The following is a 20110-nucleotide window of genomic DNA, read 5'->3' as shown; positions in this document are numbered from 1 at the left end:
CACCTGGCTGCTGGCCTCTGTCCAGAGCTAAACTCTGGCTTGGGGGAGAGGGCGGAGCATGGGTGGGTCCAGGCCTTGGCTTAAGGGAGGTTTAGCCTCCCCATGCCTATTATATCTGCCGCCCATGCTCGAGAGGTCTTCTAGTCCAGTCTCCTGCACTCAAGTCAGGACTAAGTATTAGCTAGACCATCCCTGACAGATGTTTGTCAAACCTGCTCTTAAAAATCTCCAATGTTGGAGATTCCACAACCTCCCTAGGCAATTTATTCCAGTGCTTTACCACCATGACAGTTAGGAAGTTTTTCCAGACAGCCTGTACTGCATGTAAACAAAGACAAGAGGTCACTTCTGTGAGTAGTGAGTGGAATAAAGAATGGGGAAGTGGTGGGATTTCAGTCACGGCTGACTCCCTGCCTGGCAATGAGGCTAGAAGCTCTGGCCCTTTTTTCTAGAGAATTTCAGCCCTGCCTGGGGGGGCCCCTCCGCTGATGGGCTGCTTTCCTGCTCAGTGCCCAGCTTCTGGGTTAGAGCAGCCAATCAGAGCTGCTGGAGGAAGCAAGCTGAGCTGACACCATACTCACAGGAGGGGAGGGGGAAGGAGGGAGCAGAAAGTCCAGCAACTCAGGGCAGCTCCACTCCCACTTCCCCTTCTGTGGCCTGGGAAGGGGGGATGAAGAGCCCCTGGAGCTGTCCCCCCCATCCTGGAAGTGGGAGAGAGGACCCCACTGCAGCTTCCCAAGGCCTGGGAAGGGGATGAAGAACCCCGGGAGGAGCAGAAGGGAGGTTGTGAGAGCAAGGGACAGAACTGATGTTGGGGTATAATTGATCTGAGGCCTGGGGGGCTGAGCAGATGTGAGGGTGAGAGCTCCTGCAAATCACCTCACCCAATAAATATGGGAGGGTGGGCAGCACTGATTGTCATGCACACACTGGGGATGAGTAGGGAGAGCTCAACAATCTAAAGACAGGCCAAAAACCACAGTGTAATGTTTTTTAATCTCATGATTTTGCGGGGCCTGACTCGTGATTTTTTAACCTTTAGGGTTGGCACTACTGTGTGCGTTCTGCTGAATTGGAAATGATGATTCTCTGCTTTTTGTGTCATCCTTCTAAGAAGGCAGCCTGATGAGCCAGAAGCCCACCAGCTCCAACACGCCTCCCCATGAAGTTTAGCAGGGAGTGATGTGGGTGAAGGCTATTGCAGCTCCCTGATCCATCACCCCCCAGCTCTGCCAGGGCATTTCAGAAGAGTACTTCAAACAGAGGACTCTGAGTCAGGAAATCTGCCGTTTTACCTTTGGCTCTGTCACTGACTTGCTGGGTGATCTTAGGAAAGTTACTTAACTTCTGTCTCTGAAATCTGAATGTCCCCCCTCAGTAAAATGGGGATGGTTAACATTTATTGAATCTACAGCTCATAGGAATGTTGTAACAATTAACGTCTTTGAGCTCTTTGGATGGAAGGAGCAATGATAAGTATTATAATGAATTGGCTAGTGTACACATTGTACCAATGCAACCCATTGGGTTTGATCTGCTCAACTCAATGTCATAGGAGCAGTGAGGTTATTTGGCCTTTCCACACTCCTTGAGTACCATCATATTGCTCTTTCAAGTCTTATTCTTTTCATAAGTGACTCTTTATGGGATCCTGGTCTTTGGCTAGTGCATAGAAAACTGGGGGGCAGAACTTTTGATTTTCTTCTATTCCCTATTCTGCTATCAAATCATGTGATATTGAGAAAGCCATTGCATCTCCGTGCCTCAGTTTCCCACTCTGTACAAGGAGAATAAATAATCAGACTGCTGAGTAGCTGCCTCACAAGATGGCTGTGAGTCTTAATTGAGATTTTTCAACTTCCTTCAGAACTTCAGCTAGATGGTGCTAGAGACAGACAATATATCACTCCAACCTGCAAATTAAGACAATTTTTTCAGAAATTAGTATTTCTTCCCACTGTTTCAGGATGATCGGCATCAGCCCCCAAACCGATCGTTGCCCATTATCAAAAGGCCATTAAGACAATTTACTGACGCAGGCTTAGATCTAAATCCCCAGCTCCCATAAAATCAGAATGTCACAGATCCAGGCAGTTTTGCTGAGGGTATAAAGAACCACAGAACTCTATTCAAAAGAGGGAAGAGTAATTCATCCTGCATGAATGCTGCCCTCCTAGGAAGAGTGACCTGAACAACATCCTCCCAGATACGTTAAGCATCTGCAAACAAATGGTGCCAAATCCTGTACTGGGCATATTAAGAAGGTCACTGCTGCTTTGGGAGCCTGCATAACAGCACCACACCAGTGGCTGGGGCTGGAGACATTAGGTCCAGTTCACCATTGTCCTGCTGTAATGCGTTGTCACGTACACCTGTGCAAAATGAGTGCTGCCAAGTGAGAATGGCAATGTCTTTGCACTGAGGGGCAGGCAGGCCAAGGCGGCATCAGGCTGTGTGTGCCTGGAGAGCAGAGGCGAGCACACTGGCGCCCAGCTCTCTGTGCAGGCAGAGGGAGCAGATTGCTGTGGGTGGCCGGGTGGAGGCAGAGGAGCATTTCCCCCGTTTCCCTGCAGAGCCCTGCCAGCCTAGGGGTCAGCAGAGAGCCAGAAAGGCTCCAGCAATTGCACAACACCTCCTCCCACTCCTTCCCCAAACAAGCAATGGCTGCGAGCCTGAGACTATGGAGGCTGAAGCCCTCCCGGATCCTCCGCGGCCGCGTTGCCTCTGGGTTCAGCAGCGGCGCCACCGCTGGATCGGGGCAGCAGCCACAGCTGGAGAAACTCACCAGCACGCGGCAGCTGGACGGCATCAGGTGAGGCTACGCTGCGCCCGTGTGAGCGGCTGAGCAAAAGGTCACACAGAACCGACCAGCGCTGGGACTCGGAGTAGTCCCCACTCTCCCCCGCGCCCCGATGGGACGTTCCTGCTGTGGGATTTTGTATGTGACCCAGACCCCAAAACGAGGTGTGTGTAACGCACTAGACCCCACCCCCAACTCGCCCACAATAGCAAAGGGGGTTGAAATGCTGGTGGATTTCCCTGACACGCAGACAGAATTTTCTATGCAGTTAATCTTCATAACTCTGGGTTTCTGATGTCAGTGATTTAATGGGGCAATGTCAGCTTTTGTGGGGGACCTGCATAGATTGGCAATGAGTGAGTGTAACTGAAAGGTGGATGGGGTACAGTTCAAGGCCAGTATGGCAATCAAAATCCAGGGGGATCATTTTTAAAAAGTCCTTTAAAGAATAAGGACATAAAATCGTTTACAGGAGCAGGGACGGGGCCTTCCCATGTGTCTATTACTCTGTTCAGTCCCTAGCTCAGTGGGTGTGGCTTAATAATTTTGACAGCACATTTGCACTTCTAAATTTTCCTTGTGGTATATAAAATCCTTGTAGTATATAAAACTGCCCACGGGGAGAATGGTGCTGTCTGACCTATGAAGAGCCGAGAGCCTCCCTGCCACAGAGATTTACCAATCTAAATCAGTGTTTCTCACATGAGGCCACCAGGGGCTTTTCTTGAGGCCACAACCTCCTGCGCTGTGATGCAGGGGGGAAGTGGCAAAGTAGTGGCCCCTCCCTGGTGCTTTTGGATGCACCACCTTTGTGTTGGTTGCTGGATCTTCCAGCAGGGGTTGGGCCCTGCCCCCCTCCAGAGATACCTGGAGGAGCAGCTGGTGAGTTCCTCACCTTCCCAGGTGTGGTGGGGCTCAGGCTTTGGGCTTCAGCCCTGGTGTGTTGGGGTGGCAGGCTCTGGCCACGGGACTTGATGCTCCAGCCCCCTGCTGCCTCCCCTGGCCACCCACCCACCCACCTACCAGCCCCATCGCCCCAACCCCAGCTGCCTCCCCCGACCCCCATCCAGGGTTTAATTTTTCCCAGGCTTGCCAGGGCTGAGTAAGTCTGCTGTGAAAAGTGATACTTGTATGTTTGTTAATATCACTTTTCACAACAGACTTATGAACTAGCACTAAATATATTACAATAATTTGGACATGTGTATATGCATATTTATTTGTTTTTCCTAAAGCTAACCAAATATTATAGGAAAAAGTATGAGAGCGGCCATGAGCAAGAGTTGGTGGCCGCACTCTGAGGCCACCAAAAAATTTGTCCTGAGAACCCCTAGGCTAGATCCTGCAGTTGTTGTATGGATGAACCCCTGTGCCTGCTTGGAGCCACATTGCCCAAGGCTCCCACGCTTATTCCCATCAAATGTAGTCCTGTTGACCTAAATGGGATTATTCACAGTCACAAGTGTTATGCCTGGTCTTAAGTGTGTGCTGGATTGGGCCCTAAACAGCCACAGTGAGTTATAGGACATAACTGTGCCTTCTTAGTCCCACAAAGTGTGTGGCTTGGAATTTTTAAATTAAATTTTGTATTTATTTTGGGGGGGAAGGGCTCCTGCCTTCACTTTATGAAATTGTCATGCTCTTACCCTTTGCCACCATGGGAGAGAAGCGATAATAGAACAAACATGACTTCTGTCTGTTCCCAAGAGGTGGCCTCCCGAGGATCTAATGATGAACACATCTGGTATGTATAAGTAAGCTGTGTAGCCAGTCCATATCTGATACAGAGGAACACAGCAGCCTCCATCAGGGAACAAAGTTGTCAAGAAATGCTTCCTGGTAGCAAGTTTAAAACCAGAATCAGCTGTAAATTCTTCAGTACAGGGACAGTCTTTTTGTTACATGATTGTACAGTGCCTAGCACAATGGGGTCTTGAGTACTGACGAGGTCTCTTGCCTCTACTGCAATACACATAAATTATATTAAATAAAATAACAAATTTCAAGTGCCCGTCCTTATTTGGACCAAAGCTTTGATTCCAGAAACAGTCGCAGAGGTTCTATTTTGTTTGACTGGATCATGACCAGTTTGTTACTAAAATCTTTACAGACACATTATGTTGAATAACCCGAAGAAAAGAAATGCTCTGTCACTCTCTATGCTGAAGTGTCTCCGCGATGATATTCTACATGATATCAAAAGCAAGGCTCTCAGAGTCATCATCATTTCAGGTATTTCCTTGATCTCAGGGGGAAAAAAAAGGTTGGAAAAAAAGATGGGTCAACTGCCATGTTCTACAATGCCATATACATAGTGGTGGTTTGGACAGTGTTAGAGATGGGCAAATAATGGATGTTTTGGTTCGCTGGCAGTTCCAAATTTGCAGAGTCAGGGCCATTGTTTACCCAGCTGTAAAATTGGAATAATAATACTTACCCAAACTTTGTTAAGTGTTTTAGATGAATGTTGTTACAGATCTGAGGATCCTGCAAAGACTTCCATATATGTAGGGTGTCTATTTTTCAGGGCTTATTAATTTCATTTTTAGGGGGCTATTTTTAGCTATTTTTAAACGTTAGGTAGCTGTAGATGGAACAGCCTTCCAGGGGAGCAGTGTGGGCAAAAAATCTAACTTGTTTCAAGACTGAGCTTGATAAGTTTATGAAGGGCCTGGTATGATGAGGGTAGATGGCCAAATCTCCAACGACTGGTGATGGGACACTAGTTGGGGAGGGCTTTGAGTTACTACAGAGAATTCTTTCCCAGGTTTTTGACTAGTGGGTCTCACCCACGTGCTGAGGGTCTAACTGATCACCACATTTGGAGTCAGAAGGAATTTTTTCCCCAGGACAGATTGGCAGAGACCCCAGGGGGTTTTCACCTTCCTCTGCAGCGTGGGTCACAGGTCACGTACTGGTTTGAACAAAAGTAAATGGTGGATTCTCTGAAGTGAGCTGTAGCTCACGAAAGCTTATGCTCAAATAAATTGGTTAGTCTCTAAGGTGCCACAAGTACTCCTTTTCTTTTTGGTGGATTCTCTGTAACTTGTAGTTCTCAAATCTTGATTTGAAGACTTCAGTAACTCACCCAGAGGTTATTGGCTTATTACAGGAACAGGTGGGTGATATTCTGTGGCCTGGAGGTCAGACTACATGATCATGATGGTCCCTTCTGGCCTTAAAATCAATGAGTCCAAAAATCAGGGATGTTGGAGCTTTCTCTTTGTATACACTGTAATGAGCAATCTCTTCATAATGTTCCCTGGTGTACATCAACCTAGCACTGTTTCAAATACATCAACCTAGCACTGTTTCAAACCACACTATGCTAAAGCACACTAGGGAACCTTTCATGCCCACCAGCAGGGTCTGCACAGACCAGTTAATGCACAACTCATTAGTGTGCTTTAGAAATCACCCTCTCATACTCTGCATTACTGCTCTGTGCAGATGAGCCCTTAGATACAAGTAACCATTTCCAGAGTTTATTTGATAAACACTGTTTTTTTTTTATTTTATTTATATCGTGTTTTATTGGTCAAGACCTAAAATCCAAAGTCCCACATATATGCTTAATTTTACACACTGTGAACAATACCTTCAGTGTGACCTGAGAGAGTACTACCCACGCTGTGTGAAGCTAAGCATATGCATAAGTCCATGCAGGGTCTGACCCTACTTTATAAGTGCAATAATAAGTACTGATGATAGTAATAACTAAACTTTTCTTCACTCAGTGAAAATACAAATCTACACAAGTGACAAACACTGCAGGAACCCTCTTGTGAGCTGCAGCGTTTTGGACCCTTACTGCAGTATATTTTTAAGGGTTCATAAGTTCAATTGTTACTTTTCTTTTCAAAATCAATTTTATATATAGGGATTTTTTTTAACAGAATAAAACCTAGGTTACAATGACCATCGAGTTAAAGAAAATTCCTTTTTTTTTTTTAAGGGTTTACTGTTAAGAGGTGTTGAGCTCCCACAACTCCCATTGATTTCAGTGGCAATTCCACAGGCTCATGTGCTTAATGTTGAAGTTGTGATCAATATCACAACATGTTGTGCAGAAGTTCAGTGGGTAGGACACAATATTGGGACTCAGGAGATGTGGATTCAATTCCCAGCTCGATTACTAGCTGCCTTTGTACTCTTCTGCAAGTCTCCAAACTTCACCGTCCCTCAGTTTCCCTATTTGTAAAAGGAAAGATGACAAGCATTGTAAAGATCAAAAGGTGACCAGCATTATATAAGAGCCAAGTGTTATTATGTCCCTTCTTCCTTCTAGATACTCATATAACCCCTATCACTATAGGTAACATTGATGGGCATGGTATAAGAACTTGAATAAAACAGTAATATCTGAGAACTTCCAGAGTATATAAAATAGAAAAAACAATCAACAATCTTTTTTCTTTCCTGGCCTGTAGAAGAAATAGCTTGATTCGTTTATAATTCTTTTAAATTTTGTGTGAATGAGAGTGAGAGTTGGATTATTTGTATCTCTGTGGGTGAAGGGTTTATTGAGGGAAAGGTAGGTCAGAGAAATTAGTTTTCAGTTAGCTTTGAAAGTACTACTTGGCTCTTATATAATGCTGGTCACCTTTTGAGCTTTACAATGCTTGTCATCTTTCCTTTTACAAATAGGGAAACTGAGGGACGGTGAAGTTTGGAGACTTGCAGAAGAGTACAAAGGCAGCTAGTAATAGAGCTGGGAATTGAAAGTACTAATTTTTCAAAAGTAAAAAAAAGTAAAAATTTTGTGAAATATTCAACATTTTTACTTTGGGGGTTGTTTTTTTTTTTTTTTTTTTGCTTTTTTTTTAAATGAGAACTTTCAACCAGCTCTACTCCAGTTTCATTGTTCTAGTGGAATGCAGCTGATAAGGAGGAGGAAGTGATCTCGGGCAAGTTAAGGCCAAATCCTATGGGATGATTTTTCATGACCTAGCAGTAGAGTGGCACATGGGCTACTGTGTTTTGTATAAATTGGAGGTTTTTAAGGGCGTGCATGTGGCTTTTTCCCCCAGACATAATTAGTTACAACAATCTGGCACAGAGGAAACTATTGCATGGCCAGGGCTGTGTCTGTCTGCTAGGATGGAACACAGTCTTTGCATTTGGACATGGGTGTTTTTTGGTGCCTGGCTACATAAGTATCCATTAGCAATAAGGAGCTCTAAAGAACCCCAAAACTGCCAACCAACTTATCCTTAGGGCAAATGCCCTTGATAGAGAGGATACTTCCTTCTTCCTACCACTATTACTTTGCTGTGGCCTGGATTCAGCATTCATATAGGTTCAGATTTCTAGTAGGCATTGAGAGAGCTGGGGGATGGTACTGTTTGTGTTTGACATAAAGCAGACGTATAGCTGGGTGTATTCTGCCTTCATCTAGGTTCAGATTTCTAGTAGGCATTGAGAGAGCTGGGGGATGGTACTGTTTGTGTTTGACATAAAGCAGACGTATAGCTGGGTGTATTCTGCCTTCATCTAGGTTCAGATTTCTAGTAGGCATTGAGAGAGCTGGGGGATGGTACTGTTTGTGTTTGACATAAAGTAGACATATAGCTGGGTGTATTCTGCATGCTGCTGGCAATTCAGTCTGTGCTGTCACACCAGCCTTCCCGACAGCATCATGTAGTTAAAGGATCATGGGTAGAGAAGGGACAGAAGAGAGAGAGGAGTTAGCCGTGTAGGATTCCACAGATGAGAGCTTTGGAGGTGGAGCAACCATTGCCCACAACAACCATCAGAGAGGAAAGACAGTTCTTGTCTGTTGCCCTCCTGAACAACCTGGCACCAAAATCCTGATCTTTATTTAGCGTGGGTGAAATATTAACCAGAGGCTGCTGAGTCCTGTATAAACAGGAGAGAACTGTGTCAATCAACCTAAGAACAGAGCAACTCCCCACCATACTGGGTAGAAGCTGTTGTTTAAGTTGCACTGAATAACTATTTTACTGTTTTTTCTGAGAAGCTAGGCTGAGCCCCGTAAAACCCCATCACTTCCTATTGACTGAGGAATCCTCTGCTAAATACAGGGGATCAAATACTCCTCCCCCCCCCACCCCCAGAAAAGCCAACAGGATGAAGGAAAGAATTTCAAAAATTATTTGGGTGTGACCTCACTTTATTTTTGAGGGGCTAGCAGCCCCCTGACTCCACAGAGCTTGAGGATCCTTGGAGATATATGGTACTATCCTCGCAGGTCACAGGGCATTCACGCAGAGAGCCAGCCCCACTATGCTTTTCCTTTGACTCCCGCCCTGCCCAGCCCCCCTCATTTGGTATACCACCTTCTCTCTGAGCTGAGGAGAGGGTGTCACTACTGCAAGGAGCAGCACTAACTCCCCTCTGGATTTCTCCTAGGAGACCTGAGTTGCTAGGGAGCATTTCACACAGCAGTAAGATTAATGAGGTGAATATGTGGCCTGTTGTGATTTGTCACAATGCAGGTACCTCCTGCCTTGAACCAATCCGTAGTTTCAGTAGCAGTTTAAGAGATCCCTTTTATGGCTTGTATATCAATTTAAGATTATAAGGTACCTTAGATGACTTTGGGATGAAATATATTTGAGCTACGTGCATTCTTATGTGTAAATTCTTATTATGTCTGCCATTTTGTGCCTCTCCTAGATGACCAGTTGTCATGTCTTGCACTAAGTTACACAAGAGGTGCTCAGTAGCAAGTGACGTGAGATCACTGGTTGCATTTCACTGGGTACCTACAATGGAAGGCAAAGTAGAAGCTGAAAATGAAAGCTCAAGGGTTTCCTTCTACAGATGTGTCCTTACAATGCCTGTTAGAGTCACTGGGGTTTATGTGACTAAATGCTGTACAGCAGTCTGTATCTTGATCTACAGCAGCTGAAATCTTGATCTAAAAAACAGAAGCCATCATTTTGTTATGTTTTTGCAAAGTACCGTCCTCCCCTATTTTGGGGTATCTCTACTTCTGCCATGTAGGACTTACTACATTCTGAATTGTCACCAGCCCAAGATGCTAGATTCATTCAGATCAGCAACATTAAAAGATTTTTTCTTCCTTTTGTTGAATGCTTTGCAGCGGAAGGACCTGTATTTTCAGCTGGCCATGATTTAAAAGAATTGTCCAGTGAATGGGACATGAAGCACCATATCGAAGTATTTGATACCTGTGCTGAGGTAAGCCAGGGTACTGGTTTTGCATTAATGCCAATAATGCATTTCAGTGAATCCACTATTAAAGTGCAGAGCTGAATGGGACAATGAAACAAGTTTAAGAAGGGAAAGAATGTGGTGGTCCTGTGGTTAGAACAGAGCTTGGCCCTCTGGACTCCTGACTCCAGTTCTTGACTCTGCCACTGATTTACTGTCTGATCTTAAACACGTTATTTTCTCTCATCATTTCTCCATATGCAAACAGAAGTGTAAGGATTATGCATGATTAAAGGCTTGTATCTGCAATATGCAAATGCTCGAAACTAGGTATAATTGTTGCATGTTCCTTTAAATCTTTTTAATATTTGATCCATGTATCATCACTGCATGAGTCTTGCAGTCTGCACAAATATGGATCAATTCGTTATGTTTCATAGGCATAGTACTCCTAACCTACCTTGCATCAATTAGGAGCCGTTGTCCTATTCCAAAACCTAGTTGGTCAACTGGAACCAATAGGGAAACATGGTTAATTTACTGATATTTGTTAAAAGCTCTGAGAACCTCATGAGAAAGTTGCTAAGTAAGTGCCAGGTACCATTAGACATATTGATAACACCCATGGATTTGCCTGTTTTCTTTATTTTAATATTAGTTTTATAGTATTAGTAAGATAAATGTTTAATTCAAAGTCGATTTTTTGCTCTTTTCAGTTGAAGACAGGGGTGGCTTTAGGGTGGGTTCATGGGTTGAGTTGCACCCACAGAAATCATTAAACCAAGGGTGTAAAACCAGGAAAACATGATGGAGAGGCAGCCAGGCCAAACCTGAGTGACACTGTGATCCTGTGTGCAAGATTGCAACACCCAGAGTGGGGAGCCAGCCCAGGGCCGCAAGATAGGAGCTGCTGCTTCAGGGCGAGTGAGGGGATAGGCTCGTTCTCCAGCCCCTGCCTCTCAGAGCCTCCCCTCAGCACCAAGCTGGGATTAAAGTTGAAGTGCTAGGAACAAGGGGGCTGCTGCGGGTGGACAGTGCCCCCTCAGCAGTTTAATATAGTACACCCATTGAATCAGGGCTAGTTACATCTACCCCTGGTTGAAGATAGTCATGTGTTATTCACACAGGCTTATGCCTAACCCCCATCTGAGCAATGTCCTGCCATGCTGACCACGAGCAATTGAGCAAACAGCCACTGGTTCATGGAAAAGCTGAAGAAACATAAAACCTTTTCTACTGTCATATAGAGTGGAATCAAGAGTTTGCAAGTTTCTCTACTTTAACAGAAAATTAGACGGTCCTGTAGGTATAATTAATACCGTGAATGTGTGCAGGATTTCAGTTATTGGCACTTCCCGCTGTAATCAGCGGGCAGATTGGAATAGAATGGCTCAGATATTTCATTCTTTGGGGTTCCTGATCTAGCAAACTAGGCTTTGAGTTAATAAAGAAAAATATAGGAGGATTAGCAGACTATTTGTAGTGTAAAAAGTTAAGTCAGTGTATAAGTCTTATACAGGATCAGGGCCTTAGCATATGACAAGTGTAATAATTTAGCCATGAGTATAAGGAACAAATAATGCACCATACTTCAAATAAATATTTCTGGAACCATGAAAATGATAAAGAAAGTTCAAGAGGAAATGAAATGCCAGGGACTAAACTAAATATATGATCTTTTTTTCTAACAGGAATATCTTGCACTTCTATAGCCCCTTCTATCTGAGAATCTTAAAGAGATTTAAAAGCACTAATCAAACCTCACTTTACCCCTATGTGGCAGGGAAGTCTGACTGGTAAATAACCACATCTTACATGTGGAGAAACTAAGGAAGTTAAGTGACATACTCTATTCACTAGACCACACTGCATTGGGTGTTGGACTAGGGGCTCAGGAAACACTGCTTTTAGTCCTGGCTCTGCCAGTGGCCTGCTGCATGCCCTTGGGCAGATCACTTAATCTCTGCCTCAGTTTTTCCATCTGTAAAATGAGGATAATACTGACTTCCTTTGGAACACACTTTGAAATCTACTGATGAAAAGTACTGTTTAGAAGCTAGGTGGTATTATCCCACACAAAACAGATACATCTTGGAGTAGAAACTAGCTCTCCTGACTTGTTTAAACACAACAAAACAAATACAATAATTTTTTTGTAAAGGATGTTTTGAAGAAAGTAGTTGCAGATGTGAATACTGTACACAAATGGATTCCTTGCCTGGTTCCATTTCTCAAGAAGTTCTGAACACTAGTTTTTAAACAATAGCACAAGAACTGAGATAAAGGCAGAGCTCATGCAAAACTGAATTTGGAAATTTCAGCCAAGGAGTGTAAAATATGATTTAGCAGAAGTGATTTCCCCCCACAAGAAGAGAGTGAAGAAACCAGCTGAAATTTGTCATCTAGTCACCCTGTGCTGATGTGAGTTGTTTATCTAGGTAATCATGATAACACTTAGCAGGTAAATAGCACTTTTTATCTGCAGAGCTCAAACATGGGTAAGTATCATTATACAGACCGAAATGGAGGCACAGAGAAGTTAAGCAACTTGCCAGGTGATCAGTACCACAGAAGTGTCCTGGCCCCCAGCACTGTGTAATAGTCCCTACCCCCAAAGAGTATCTTTTATTGGGACACTCTGCTACCATATTACAGATAATCAATTAAGATTATTGTATCTGTAACAACATCTTCAAGTCATGGATTATGGGAACATGTTGCACCTATGCATCCGTGACCTGCTGACTACTTCCTTTTTGTATATACAGGTCATGACTCTGCTCCAAAAACTCCCCGTACCAGTGATTGCCCAGGTAAATGGTTTGGCTACGGCAGCAGGCTGCCAGCTGGTGGCGAGCTGTGACATTGCAGTAGCGAGTGAGAAATCCCAGTTTGCTACACCCGGAGTCAACGTTGGGCTGTTCTGCTCCACACCAGCTGTGGCCGTGGGGAGAGCCCTTTCTAAAAAGGTAGGTGGTGTTCAAGAGAGACCTGTTCTCTCTGGGTTCCTGAAAGTAGACCCCATATTTACGTGCTCTAGCTCTGATCCATGCACCTCCCTCACTCGGCACTTTGTCGTGCAAAACATTCCAAAAGCAACTTTAGAAAAAAAAAAATATTAGTCTGAGGAAGTCCAAGAATCATAGAATATCAGGGTTGGAAGGGACCCCAGAAGGTCATCTAGTCCAACCCCCTGCTCAAAGCAGGACCAATTCCCAGTTAAATCATCCCAGCCAGGGCTTTGTCAAGCCTGACCTTAAAAACCTCTAAGGAAGGAGATTCTACCACCTCCCTAGGTAACGCATTCCAGTGTTTCACCACCCTCTTAGTGAAAAAGTTTTTCCTGATATCCAATCTAAACCTTCCCCACTGCAACTTGAAATAGTGTAGACGTGACCTGTATTCCAGGACAGCAGCTCTGCTACCTCCCTGATCCCAAGCAGTGGGTCCTCACAGCAACAGCAGATCAGTACAGGAGTTCTACTCCCTTCCGCCAGTAAATTCTTTCCTTTAGACAATGATGCTTTCCCCCCTGCTGAGAGACCCCTCCAAGTGCAGGATACCAGTCCCATTAGGTATCCATTCCTGCCAAGCACTGACATTTCAATGCCAGCATGATCTGCTTAGCTCTGTTTTAAATAGCATCTATGACCTTCCTTTATCTCCTCCTCATTTCTTTCCTACTGACTGAGTATGGGCCTCACTCACTGGATAAGGAATACAGTTCACTTCACAAAGCCTCGTTTGAGATGTGCAACCTCAGGTCCCAGTCCTCATACAGTACTGGATCCATCTGGGCAGAAGCTTTTGTCCTCGCTATGTCAGTGGGGCTCTGCCCAAGTGCAAGGGTCCTGCTGTGCAGGTCAGATTTCAGGAAAGGGACCTTAACTGTTAACTTCCTGGCTCTGATGCCATCTTGAAATCTGTTGAGTTAGAATGGTTTGATACTACAGCTGCTCCTGGATCATCCTTCCAATATTTCTGATTGTACAATTCTGTGTTTAAAAAAATACAATGCCACATATTTTAATCAAAGAATATCAGGGTTGGAAGGGACCTCAGGAGGTCACCTAGTCCACCTGCTCAAAGCAGGACCAATCCCCAATTTTTGCCCCAGAGCCCCTAAATGACCCCCTCCGGGGTTGAACTCACAACCCTGGGTTTAGCAGGCCAATGCTCAAACCCCTGAGCTATCCCTCCCCGCAAATGTACAAGTGCTCCCATGTCAGATTAAAAAGCACCATTGTTGCAACTGTTAGGACTTATGGTTTTACATCTTATCAAATGAAATGTGCCCGAGAGGATGGTCTTTGCTGCAGGAGCTACAGATACAAGAACAAGGGTACTTAGACCTCATGATTCCGGATACCAGCTGATTGCCTCTAAGGTCAGCAAGGCATTTTCCTCCCCATATTTAGCCCTGTACAATTAGCCAAGTACATTATGGATTTTTTCCCCTCTCAAATAAAGCATCAGACACAGGTCACTGCAGGAAGCAGAATACAGAAATAGATGTAGCAGTGATCTAACTTGAGCGTCAGGGAGTCTAATTAAAAACCACACAGAAAACTAAAACTAAGGCCAACATTTTCAAAAACTACCCACTGATTTGGCATGCCTTCATTTTTATTCTGTTTTATATTTAGTGTGCTCAATTTAAAGCACAAAGGTGGGCCTGTTTTAGAAAATGCTGAGCACCCACCCCTCTCCTTGGCTTCAGTTGGAATCATGGGGGTTCAGTACTTCTCGGTATCAGGATCATGTGACTCAGGTTGGCACCTAAAATCTGTGGGCACTTCTGAAACATTTTTGCCCCTGGACTCAACTGTCCTCCCATTGAAGCTCATGAGAATTTTGCTAGCGACTTCAGGGTGAACAAGATTGGGCCTTATGTCTCCATTTTAATTGCTGACGTAAACCAAAGCAAGCTGAACTGGCTCAGTAGGATTTATTTTTTTCTGTCCAGGTTGCATTAGAGATGCTGTTCACAGGAGAGCCTATTTCTGCCCACAATGCTTTGCTGCATGGACTTCTCAGCAGGGTGGTACCAGAAGACAAGCTGGAAGAGGAGACCATGAAAATTGCACGCAAGATATGTGAAGCCAGCCGGTCTGTTGTGGCACTGGGGAAAGCCACCTTTTACAGACAGATGGCACTGGACCTTGATGCTGCCTACAGAATGACCTCCCAAGTCATGGTGGACAATCTGACCCTGAAGGATGGGCATGAAGGAATAGAGGCCTTTATTCAGAAACGCAAGCCTACCTGGTCACATGACGTGAGCACAGCTTGCAAATGAGCACGCTCAGGCTTAGCTAACTCACACCAGTGTCTTCTCTGTGAAAGTCCCAGGGACTGTATTTTTGGTATTGCTGAAAACGATTTCACTTCTGTATGGTGTAGCTGATGGCCACTGGCAATGATAAGGAAGGAAGGAAGGGGGAGGAAGATAATGGCTAATATTTCAGGTTGTTCTTCAAGGGATGCCAACAATCATATTACAAGGTTTCTGAGGACACAATAAAATGAAGTAAATCAAACCAACCTTGTCAGAAACTCAGCCTTGTGTCAGAAGGGCTCAATTCTATCTGGTGCTGTCGTCAATGTAACATATTCATGGCTACTTGGAACTTCAAGAAACTTTGGGGAAAGAACTTGGATCCTCCTGTTCTGAAAGCATAGGCCCCCCTACTCTTTGAGCCAAGTGAGAATCTCCATTAGTTAAGAACCTATAACACACAGCTACAGGATTTAGAGTCATCCTGGAGCAGGCAGTTGTATATATACACATAATAGTTAATTACAGCATGAATACTGTACAATTATGATAGAGACAGAAGCTTGCTAGAGTCCTTTCCCCTTATTAAAATGTGATTCTGAGCCATAGAAGTCATTAGCCTATTTCCTTCAGTTCATCTTCTAGTGCCTTGTCTGCTCTGGTTTTAAATAAATATCACAGTGATGCAAAGGACACCATTTGAGGTCATAAAATGATAATTTGCCCTAAAGTCCAGTGTCTGTGCAGCATTTAAATGCAGGTCCAGCATTTTCACATGGCCAAAAAAAGGCCTGCTCTAGATTCATTTAAGTCAATGGGAATTTTGCCATTGATTTCCTTGAGGCCAGGATTGGGCCCAGGATGTTCAGTTTGGACTAAATTGATGTAAATTGGCATAGCACTGGTAAAAGTGACCGGAACTATATTGGTTTACACCAGCTAAGGATCTGGTCTTACGCCATTAAGAAGCAACAATATTGCCCAGCTATTGGGCTGTATGTCCTTGGTTCAGCATGGAGAGTGCATCTGAGCAATGTAGCAAGACAGCTGATGTTAGTCTGGTGGGTCCTGCACTTTTCTTGGCAGGGAGCTAACAAGCCCCCGTTTGCCCCGGCTCTTGGGTACCAAGGGCCCCAATACTAGCCTGGGAAGGTGGTAGAGGAGGAAAGCAGGGGAGGGTCTGGGTTTGCTCCTCACTTTGAGTCCCAGCCCCTCTCAACCCCTGCAGGTTTCTTACCCTCATCCCCCTTCAGTGGGCTTACCCTCAGTCCTTAGATGCTGTAGGGAAGGGAGTCTCCATTACTTCAGTATTCAGGTCTTCCAAATCTCTCAACACCTCTCCAAACTCCAGGGGGTGGAGGTTTCCTTCTTCTGTCTGTCTGAAGCAAGGGATTTTATTAGGCTCCTAACAGGGCCTTGATTGACTGCAGGTGCTCCAATTAACCTGCAGCCTCCTTCCCTAGTCTACAGGGAACCACGCCTTAATTAGCCTTGAGCTTATATATTTCCCCTCTAGCACTCGCCTATTCTTCCCTGGCCCTTCTGTATCACAGCAAAGATACTTTGTTCCCAACAGTGAAGTTCTATGCTACTTTGTTTGCTTCCCCAGGTTTTGCATAGTCAATTAATGCAGTTGCTAATTCTCATGGATTTCTTTCTTCCATATGTTGGGATGGAGAATGCTATCCCTTCTCTCCTTTTTTCCTCCCCATCTGTAAATATTTGGCAATGTTTGTCCCATTTATCACATACATTGATTTGCTAAATTTACTATATTTAGCTCTCCTGTTCCCCTTATAGTTCATTTGTATCAGGAGCATGATTTTCCACACATAATGCATTTTCCTATAGCTATATGTGGTCATTTCTTTTAGGTCTTTCTTTTCTCTTCATTCTTTTGTACACAGTTCAAGCCTGTTGACATGAGGCATTTTTGGGGTTCTTCTAACCTCCCCACCACCACCACCACGTTGTCCACTGAATTCCTAGCATTCTGCAAATATTTGTTCAGAGTTTTCATCTTCCCTGTTTCCTATAACTTTTGCCAAACGCTTAAGTTCAATACCTTCAATCTTAATGCTACCGGCACTTCACCAGCAGCTATCTGCGTTATACACAATAGCGTTGGGATGATGGCACCACATACAATGCATAATGTTAGAGCTTGGATTGCGTCTAGCTTCGTTAAGATTGTTTGCGATGCTGAACTAAATGCTTAGCATTGGTACTCAGAATTTAGTCTTATTAATGTTCTATAATGCATTACCATTGCTTTCTTTTGTGCTCCTCGGGTGGGTCCAGAAATACTTTTAAATAAGTTGAGTTTACCTTTACATTTATCAACATTATTTTCAATGTGATGCTTCCATGTTAGTTTCCTATCAAATGTCACACTCAGGAATTTATAGCTTTTAACTATACCTATTTGCTGTCCATACAGAGACAATTAATCTTTTTAATTTTCTTTTTAAGTGAATATCATTCCTTTCATTTTCAGAATTTAAAACTGAAAGCCCCACATTTCCCCATTCGGCATTTTTCCTATGTGCTTCATTAATTTGTTTCTCACCTATTTCTTGGTTTCAGTTTTTAGCTCGTATGGCATGATCATCTGAAAACCAGGATGTGCCTACTCCTGTGCTCATCCTTTTTGGGGAGATTGTTTATGGTGACATTGAGTACCATACAGCTGATAACACTCCTCTGCGGACTGCCATTTGTGACTCTGACCTGCATAGTTCTTTTACTTAAGAAATCCTTTATCCACCTACGTATTTTTTCTTTTGTGCCAATGGATGATATTGTATGCAATAAGCCCTCTGCATAACGTGTCATTTGCTTTTTCAATATCTAGGAAAGCTACTATCATTTACTCTTTTTCCTCAGACTTTCTTGTGCCTCCATCTCTACTCTTACTTTGTGATCAAATGGACTCCTCCCGCTCCTGAACCCAATTTGCACGTTGTCTATAAGTCCTTTTTTTCTAGATACGTTGTTAATTGTTCATTCGTTTTTGCCATGGCTTTATCCATACATGATGTAAGGGCAATTGGCCTGTACATACCAGGTCTTTTTCGCAGCTTTCCATGCTGGGACTGCAACCACATGTTTCATCTCCATTGGTAGCTCACCTGTTCCCCACACACTGTTGTATAGTTTTAGTGGTATTTTCAGACTTCCTTCATCCAGGTGTTTTGGCATTTCATTCCATATACCATCCTTGCCTTGTGCGGAGTTTTTGCTTTTACCGATAGCTTTTTGAAGTTCCCTCATACAGAAGTTTTTGTTTAATATTGTATTCTCGTCTTCCTCCACCTCTTCCCATTCTTGTGATTCTCTTTAATAATTTTTCCCCATCATACAGATTTCTATATCTGATTTTCATCATTCCTAACATTGTGGAATATTTCTGCTAGGGCTTCTGCTTTTTTCTTCATTCGAGCTTTTTATCCCTTGGCCTTCTACAATGAGGCCTGGTACAGAATTGCCCTTACTCCAGATTCTATTTATTTTCCTAATCTTTATTTATTTTCCTGCCATACTCTCTCCAGCTTTCTTCCCCACCCCCTTTTTAATAGCCCTTTTCACAATTGCCTTTCTTTTATATTTCATTAAATCCTCACCATTCATTGTATTTTTTGCTTTCTTATATGCCTTGTTCCTTTCTGTAGTTGTTGTTTTACATTCCTTATTCCACCATGGTACATGGTTTCTACTTTTAGGGTGACTTAATACCTTAAGTATTGCTAACTTTGCTGCCATTATAATTCCCTTAGGTATATTGCTATTAAACTCTTCAGTGTGATCACTTATACATTGTTCATTAATATTTTTGTTACATTTGCTCCCACTTTGATTTTTTTCATATTCCAAGTGGGGGCCTTCCTCCATCCTCAACATTGCCTTGATAAACTATAAATACTGGAAAGTGATCTCTTCCCATTCCCTCCTTTTTATCGACTTCCCGGATGCATTTGCTCGCTATACTACTTGACACAATTCCAAGGTCTAGACATGAGAGATTTCCATTGGCTGCATTAAACCTAGTGGTATCATTCAGTATTACTAAAATATTTTCATCAATGAATTGATCTAGACATTTACCATTCTTATCATTTTTTCCACTTCCTTGCCATCTGTTATGGCTGTTTAGGTCTCCACATATAATTATATGGGCCTGTGGCATCTTCAACTGTCTCTGTCAAATCCTTAAATCTCCAGTTTTCCACAGGGGTTGTATACATTATATAGTCTCAAAGATGCAGATTTATTCTGCTTTGGAATCTTGATAACATTATACTCTATATTAAGTTTCTTCAACTCAATTTCACAATAACTTAGGTTTTCCTTAGTGAATGTACAAACTCCCCCTCCCCTCCCAACTTCTCTTTCTTGCCTATAGATGCCATAACCTAGTATTCTAAAATCTAGTTTTCCCTATGAACTGTGTTTCGTGTATACAAATGATATCAGATTTAGTATCTTTAAGAAGGATATTTTTCTTTAGTTCCTGTCCATGTGCTATTAGGTCAGTGGTTCTCAACTTATTACACATTGTGAGCCCGACCCCAGACCCTCGCTGCATGGGGCCAGCCAGCTGCCTGACCCCACTGCGCAGCTGCCCCAGACCCTGGAACTCACGCGGCCAGCCGGCAGCCCTGGACCCTGCCACACGTAATGGGCCGGTTGTCCAGGCCCCGGACCCCCGCCATGCAGGACTGGCCAGCTGACCCAGACCCCCACCGCATGGCTGCCCCGGAGTTTGCGGTGCCGGGTGGCTGCCTTGGACCCCACCATACGGGGTGGGCCGGCTGCCCTGGACCCCAGCCAGCTGCTCCGACACCAGCCCCCCGCCTAGGGTGACCAGATGTCCTGATTTTTTAGGGACAGTC

The 20110-nt window shown here is 43.9% G+C and overlaps 1 protein-coding gene across 1 annotated transcript; it reads left to right on the top strand.

Annotated features, from left to right (window-relative positions):
• Nucleotides 1-2628: 2628 nt before the first annotated feature.
• ECHDC3 (enoyl-CoA hydratase domain containing 3) lies at nucleotides 2629-15480 on the top strand. Its single transcript, XM_073328773.1, has 5 exons — nucleotides 2629-2812; nucleotides 4911-5032; nucleotides 9870-9967; nucleotides 12709-12909; nucleotides 14907-15480. Exons 1-5 carry the CDS (start codon nucleotides 2661-2663, stop codon nucleotides 15237-15239), a joined length of 906 nt encoding a protein of 301 aa, XP_073184874.1. The 5' UTR covers nucleotides 2629-2660; the 3' UTR covers nucleotides 15240-15480.
• Nucleotides 15481-20110: the final 4630 nt, after the last annotated feature.

This window comes from Lepidochelys kempii, chromosome 1 (genome assembly GCF_965140265.1).
Source record: "Lepidochelys kempii isolate rLepKem1 chromosome 1, rLepKem1.hap2, whole genome shotgun sequence".
Lineage (NCBI taxonomy): Eukaryota > Metazoa > Chordata > Testudines > Cheloniidae > Lepidochelys > Lepidochelys kempii.
The sequence above is the reverse complement of the archived record's forward strand: the minus strand, read 5'-3'. Positions and strand labels throughout refer to the sequence as shown.

Bases quoted from the DNA above. Each gene is read 5' to 3' on its own strand.
- ECHDC3 (XM_073328773.1), top strand. From the start codon at position 2,661: ATGGCTGCGAGCCTGAGACTATGGAGGCTGAAGCCCTCCCGGATCCTC. The intron at 2,813-4,910 runs GTGAGGCTACGC...AAATCTTTACAG, and splicing joins CGGCAGCTGGACGGCATCAG to ACACATTATGTTGAATAACC. The intron at 12,910-14,906 runs GTAGGTGGTGTT...TTTTCTGTCCAG, and splicing joins GGAGAGCCCTTTCTAAAAAG to GTTGCATTAGAGATGCTGTT.